General features: G+C 46.7%; 2 protein-coding genes across 2 annotated transcripts in view; one reads left to right on the top strand and one right to left on the bottom strand.

Moving 5' to 3' along the window:
- Positions 1-2,665, top strand: part of SGPL1 (sphingosine-1-phosphate lyase 1) — a 20,738-nt gene extending 18,073 nt beyond the window's left edge. The window contains exons 11-14 of the mRNA XM_010138558.1: positions 171-409; positions 984-1,130; positions 2,134-2,254; positions 2,353-2,665. Coding sequence (XP_010136860.1) covers positions 171-409; positions 984-1,130; positions 2,134-2,254; positions 2,353-2,493 — 648 coding nt within the window. The 3' untranslated portion in view covers positions 2,494-2,665. The remainder of the gene's footprint in view (positions 1-170; positions 410-983; positions 1,131-2,133; positions 2,255-2,352) is intronic.
- A 4,131-nt stretch (positions 2,666-6,796) lies between these two features.
- Positions 6,797-6,945, bottom strand: part of PCBD1 (pterin-4 alpha-carbinolamine dehydratase/dimerization cofactor of hepatocyte nuclear factor 1 alpha) — a gene marked incomplete at its 5' end in the record, with an annotated part of 1,146 nt that continues 997 nt past the window's right edge. The window contains one exon of the mRNA XM_010138559.1: positions 6,797-6,895. Within this exon, the coding sequence (XP_010136861.1) occupies positions 6,797-6,895 (99 nt within the window). The remainder of the gene's footprint in view (positions 6,896-6,945) is intronic.

Below are 6,945 nucleotides of genomic sequence, written 5' to 3'. Positions count from 1 at the left end.
CCTGCTCTGCTGTGTGGAGGAGTGCAGCGGTAGGGGCTGCTCTGTTCAGGTGCTTGGTGCCATGCACCACAGCACGGGCAAATGGCACCTTGGTGACTGCGTGCAAAGAGCGCCCGGATGTGTTCCTGTGCCCTCTTGCTGCTTTGTAATGCTTTCTGTGCCCCTTGCAGTACGGCTACGCTCCCAAGGGTTCCTCAGTGGTGCTGTACAGCGACAAGAAGTACAGGAGTTACCAGTTCTTTATAGCACCTGACTGGCAAGGGGGTATATATGCCTCCCCCTCCATGGCGGGCTCCAGGCCTGGTGGAATCATAGCTGCCTGCTGGGCCACTCTGATGCACATAGGAGAATTGGGCTACGTTGAGGCTACGAAGAGGATCATTAAAACAACTCGTTTCCTCGAATTGGAGTATGTTACCGTTTCGATTGTACTCCTCCACCCTGTTCTGGCCGCCTTCTCCCAAACTGCTTTTGTTTCTCTTGCCCTGGAGAAGCTGTAGCATGTTACCTGTTGAGTAGGGGGTCCACTGGGCAGTTACGGGAGAAGATGCTTTCTGTATGCCCAGAATTTCTTTGACAAGAAGCTGAGAGGCATCTTTATTTAGTTGACTTTGTTTCCAGAGTTTCTCCTGCCTTCAGCCATGGCTGAGGGGGAATCTGGAAGAACTTACTCGAGATGACAAAAGAAGGGCTATATTCTTTCTTGGTGGGATCCTTGTATTGCTGTGTGAGCTGATAGCTGATTTTATCTGCTACTCTGTCTTCTCTCTCTTCCATTTCTTCCTGAGTTTACTTGACTTCAGAGCCTGTAATGACCTGAGTCGTCTTGCAAGGCCTGGGCTGGTTGCATGATTTTTTCTGGTAGTCACGTGGTGTCATCTGTTTTCTTTGTAGCTTTTCCTTTAAGACTCCAGATAGATGGATGGAATGTCTGGCCTCTGCAATCCTGGTCAGTCACTTCTTTTCTTCTTTTTCTTTTCAAGGTTGAGGAAAATTGACAGCATCTTCATTTGGGGGAAACCTGAGGTGTCTGTTCTTTCCCTCGGTTCGGACACTTTCGACATTTATAGATTATCTAATTTCTTAGCTGCAAAAGGATGGAACTTAAATGTCCTACAGTTCCCACCAAGGTGAGTTTGTGGAGAGCAGCAGAGCGATGTGCGTAGCCAGGGTATGCAAGATGGTCGCCTTCAGGCCACGTAGCTTTCATGATGTGCTGAGTGGTGGTGTACGTATCTGATAAATTGTGTACTTATCTGATAAATTGTATGTGGACTTTTCCACTGCAGAGAAGGAATTACTTTTGTAATTGCTGATCTATAGCAGTTACCACAGTGAGGTTAAGGCAACAGTAATTTTAACGAGCCTGGCAGAGCCTCCCTTTCTCTGCCTAATAAAAGCAGAAAACTATGAATAGCCAGGGCTTTATCTCACGTCAGTTTTAACTGAGGGTTGTAGATTTATTTATTTTTAGTATCTTCCTGCTGCCCTCTGAAGATGAAGGTAATTGAAAAAACAGCGAAGGGCTGATTTTTCTGTGGCCTTTCCAGCCTGGTGTAAAATAAGTGTTTGTGCGAGAGTTTCCTTGAGTGGGTAGTTGGGGGTTTTTTCTGTGGGTTAAAAGGGGCAGATGGTCTCAGATGTAGCTGCTCTGAAAAAATTTTGGCCTTGCAGCAAAGTCTGGAGAGCCTGAAGCAATAGCTCAGAGGTACGTGTAGCTGATCCACCATCCTTCTGGTGAATGCCGACTTCCACGCTGAGAGTGGCTGATGGCTTGTTTAAGCTGGAGGAGAAGGAGAGGATCACTGTGCTTGCAGGCAGTTGCATTTTTCTCACCAGAGGTGAGAATATTACAGGCCTTTAGCTGTGTACAGTGAAGTCAGGAAGGAAAGGAGGAGGAGTTGCCATTTGGCAAAAGAAGAGCTGAACTCTCTGCAGTTTGGTTCTAGCAATTATTTTGCAGGAATTACCGTTAATTGGAAGGGAGTGGATTGTCTTCTCCCATTATGCTGCTGAAATGCTATTTTAAGGAGGTACATGGCTGTCACTAGCCAGGGAAGGACTAAATTCAGAAAATGTGGAGCTGTACATACTTGAGGTGGTTAATTTCTCTCCTCTCCCCTGCCTGCCCAGCATTCATCTCTGCATTACACAGTTGCACACAAAGCCTGGTGTTGCTGAACAGTTCCTGAAAGATGTCAAAGACAGCATTGAGGATATCATGAAGGACCTCAACGCCAAGACCACAGGCATGGTAAGGAGGCCAGCACATAGTGGGGGCATGTTTGGGGTGAGCATGTTTCTCTGACGGTGTTAACGAACCTACGTAATGACATCTTCTTCTCTGCTTAGGGAGCCATCTATGGAATGGCCCAGTCCGTCCCAGACAGGAGCTTGGTAGCAGAGATTTCTCAGGCGTACTTGGATGGCCTCTACAGCACGGACGCTCCTTGCAGTGAAAAGCACATGAACGGCTCTCCTGGCCACCACTGACTGTAGCGTGACAATCGGTGCCTTGGCAGCGAGCACCGGGGTGGTTCTAAAGGTTTCCTAGGGGAAGAGATTGCAGTAAGCCTTTGTTCCTACAATTGCAGGTCTGATGGAGGCTTGATTGTGAAGATTTCCTTCCCCGTCTTAGTCTCTCCTGAAATACTCACTATTTTCACACCCAACTTTAATATTAGGGTTTTTCTTCCTTTGCTCCTACTTTATTTTCATCATGACTATTGATGGAGAATTGAATGTCCATTCCACAACTCCAAATTCCTCAGGTATTCTGCATGTCACTTCATTCCTTGCTATTTCTTCTCTGCAGACCTGGTATTCAGCTGGTGTCCAGCCAACTGTTAGATTTGAGTTCTCATGTGGTGTTTCAAAGCTTCAATCTCCCCAGAAGTTGAAGGCAAAAAAATAAATTGAACATTTTGTTTTTTTCTGAGTATTCCTCCAAGCTACTGCATTTAACAGACTGTGCTGGGAGCCTTACATCTATGTAATACAGGGCCGATAACTTGGCAAAGGGAAGATGGTCACGTGCTCTATTTGAAATCCCCTCTGGAGATCTCAGCATGTACTGAGGGGAAGAACACCCAACACAAAATCCTTTTCTGGAATCTCTTGGTTTGGCTAGCAGCAGAAATAGAAACCAAGCGGGTGGTGTAGGGAGAGGAATGGGATGGTACTGAAATTCTATTACTCAGCCGTACATAGTAACTGTTTTATTTCCTTGCCTCTTCTAGAAGACATCATTTACCACCCAGAGTGCTTTCGTTGTACCTTGCACAGTTCTGGAGGGATGTGCAAAACAGTGATTTCACTGTTCATAACTTGAAGGTTTTGCACTATCTCATGATGCTGTAGTAGAGTCAGTCAGGCCCTGGCCTGTGTCCTGGCTGAGGGACTTCATGTGCAAACGGATGGCGCCAAAGCTGACCTTTTTTTACCATGATCTTTCAAGTATCAACTGGTGACTTTTGTAATAGTAGTAACCTCTGCTCTTTGCACTGATTCTTTTAAGGCACATTTTCAAAAGGGCATTCACCATTGTGCCTTGACGCTTCTCTGGCTTTTTTTGCGGGATGCCAGGGAGGATTTGAAGGTTAAGCAGCTGACTGCAATCCTTGCTGCCATCGTTTTCTTATGGTACTACGCTGAAGAAGAACTTCAAGGGCAGCCTGGCCTCAGAGGAAGTGTGCTTGCCTGTGCGCTGGAGTAGTGCTTTTATTGAGCCAAGTCCCTTCACAGTATTACAAAGATGCTGGTATAGCTCTGACAGGTAGAAGGTAGGATGCAGCGAGTTGGAGATATTCAAGCCTTGGGCATGTGGCCCACCCTTCCTATTTTTCTCCACCTTCTTTTTATGGTGAGAGAGTTCTCCTAGTGCAACTCGTGAGGCAGTGTGGCCCTAAGGACAAGCTAGAATCTCTTGAGTTGTTAAGCAGCAGTCACTCCTGCAGCGCTTTGCCTTGTGCCTCCTCTCAGCTTTTTGCGTGCTACCAAGACTTAACCCAGCAGAGTTCAACACTTCGGAGACTTGTCTGTACAGTCTTGTACAAGACATCTGAAGGTATCTGTCCCTGCTGCAAAGGGCTTGTTAGCCCTAAGCTGACCCTCACCGGCTTAACGCAGCTGAAGGACACACTTGCACAGTAATTCCACCGAATCAGAAGGTCTTTTACCAGCCATTGCATAAACCAGTGCCTCGGCCCAGTGACTGTGGGAAGAGCACTTGCTTTTTAACACGTTCATTCTTAGCGCTAGGACATAGAAGTACTGTGGCCATCTCCCCTTAAAGTTTATGCATGTCTCTGAGCCCTTGGATAACACTGTGTTTGAATTGCCTGCTTGTTTCTGGACACTGTGACCAGCTCTGGCAGTCAGCATTTATGTTGGACCTATTTATTCTGTCAGAGTCTTGCCAGTGCGACCATTGGTGCATTTCTGAGTTTGCTGTACTTTGGAGACAGTCTGTCTACTGTGATGGTTCTCTTTTGAACTGAGATTTATAAACAAAACAAAAAAGGGAGGTACTCTTTGTTTCTGCTTTAAAAGAAAGAGGGGATGGATTGGGGTGGGGTAAAGGAGAGAGAAACTCCCTCCTCTTCCCTGGCTGCATTCTCCTCTGAGGAAGTAGATGGATCTTAACAGATCAGTGCTCCATTTCACATTTTTGGGTATATTTGAAGACGTTATTTGCAAGTCAGTGTATTCCCTTCTGGGCTTCACTTACTAGTAATATTTGTGGTTTTAATTGTTTTATGTGTATTTGTTCTATACTGTAAATGTAATCTTCTGGTCAGGAATAGGCCACTGTAATTTACTGGTGTGTTGTCTTGATTCATCCGTGTCATCCAACATGTAATCTGCATCTCCTTTATCATGCCAAATGGTCTTAGAAAAACGGTGCGATTAACGGGCTGTATAATTATTTAAAAGACAAAAAAGAAGAACTTTATGGACTGGATTATGATCTGGAACTGGATGGTATTTTATACCTGGAGGTGTCTTCGCGACTTAATTCCTGTGAGGTTTCTGACTGTCAGGTTTTCCAAGCGAGACACTGAAGTTGTCACTTGTATGAAGCACTCCCAAGGGATTTGCATGCTCTGAGGTACTAGACTGAAGAATATCCAGTGGGATGGACCAAGAAGAGAAGTGTGTCTTCATGCCATGGATTTCATCTGCACTTTGCTGACTTGGGGGAGGGGGGAGTGGAAGGGTTGCGTACAACACAATAATACTTTGCCCAAGAAATACACGCTGGCTTTTTAATGAACAAATGGAAGGAATTCCTCTGATGGCAGTATTCGGTATTGCTCTAACTTGCCACTGTAAAACTGTAGGCTGCAAAGCTGAAGGGATGGTGAAAATGGGCCTAGTTTGTATTAAAATGGTGCATTTAGCTATCTAGGCTCATTGAACTCTTATTTTTCTGTTTCAATGCTTGTTTGAATGAATGGGGACCTATTGCTTCTGGTTTTTGCTCGTGCACAGCCTTGTCTGTGGCAGGGAGAATGGTTTATGAGTCTTGCTAACTCTGCCTGGGGGCTGCTGTTCAGTCTCGCAAAGGCGGCATCTGCAGCTACGTCTTGTGTGTAATGTTCAAGGATGCTGAAAATTGTCGTTTAAGAGCTAAGGATTTTCTCTTAATACTTTATAGAACTTTAAAGGGTTAGAAAAAATAAGGAAAAAAACCGGAAGACCTGAACTGGATGTTTGTAGTGTTTCTCCCAGACTGTTATGCTGAAAGCAGCTACTGTTGGTTTCATAGCAAATTCTTCCTGCTGCATGAAAAACACAGCAGTTTGGCTGTGGGCTCCCGGGATGCCGCAATCGTTGTGTTACTGGAGTGAAGGTCTTACACCACCAAATCCACCTGCAGCCTCTTTTGGGAGCTATTCCACTGTAAGCACGCCTGGCCCGTTGCTGCTTCCGTTCCTTTTGGTTGTGCCTTCCCTGTGTTTGTGCCTGGGCTACGGGACCCTTCTGATTTTACCACATCTGATTTTCCCTCATCTGCTCTGGCTTTGATCATCTCGTTCTCTTTCAGACCTACTCACTTTGAGGTGCAGGCCTGGAAAGGCACGTGCCATTTCTCCACACTGCTTCATCAAGAAGCTTTTCCATGGCAGAAGCACCTTAAGAGCAGTCAGGCCAGTACCCACCTGCCTTGGGAAAACCTGTTGGCATAATTTTGACAGTGAGGCCTCCTTCCAAACTGACATCAGGTTAACCACGATGTTTATTATCAACATTTTCAGTGGGTTTCCTACTAAAGGCTGGTTACTAGGGGTGAGATCACGTGCCTGCTATAATACTGCTAGAGAGGGGCTACAGGAATAACCAAACTGCACATCACAGTTGCTGGTATGTTATAGGGAAACCAGAGGGCTCAGGTTTTGGGTAGAAAGCGCATTGCGGTAGGCGAGAAGCAATAACACAGCGGCTGATGGGGTCAGGCTCTGGCAAGATTTACTGGTGCAATTGTGTAACAGGACTCCCAGTAAAGCGGGTGTGGCTGCTGAAAGCCCCGGAGGCTCAGCAGTTGGGCTGGCAGCACGCAGCTAGGGAAGGGTTTAAGAATGGAAGCGGCAAGGTCAGGGGTGGGTATACGCACGGTGCCTGAGAAGCGCCTCCATTCATCTGAACCGTGGCGGGGAGTCTGGCATGGTGTGAGGCAGCCTGGATCCAGGGACTAGCTCGGAAGTGGGAGAAGGCCGTAGGTGCAGCCATCCAGGCGAGGCGCGGGTGGTGGCAGCAGCAGAGTCGGGTTTTGGCTTCATGTGTCTCTCTTTAGTCAAGAGAGAGAAGCTGCAACCTGCTCGATGAAGCTGGCCAAGTTGATGTCTCGCTCCGACAAGCCTCCACACTCATGGGTGCTCAGGGTGATGTGAACCTAAACCAGACAGACAGACCGACCGACCAAGTGTTGCTGGCAGAAAGAGC

This window comes from Buceros rhinoceros, unplaced genomic scaffold (assembly GCF_000710305.1).
Source record: "Buceros rhinoceros silvestris isolate BGI_N320 unplaced genomic scaffold, ASM71030v1 scaffold23336, whole genome shotgun sequence".
In the NCBI taxonomy this organism is placed as follows: domain Eukaryota; kingdom Metazoa; phylum Chordata; class Aves; order Bucerotiformes; family Bucerotidae; genus Buceros; species Buceros rhinoceros.
The sequence above is the reverse complement of the archived record's forward strand: the minus strand, read 5'-3'. Positions and strand labels throughout refer to the sequence as shown.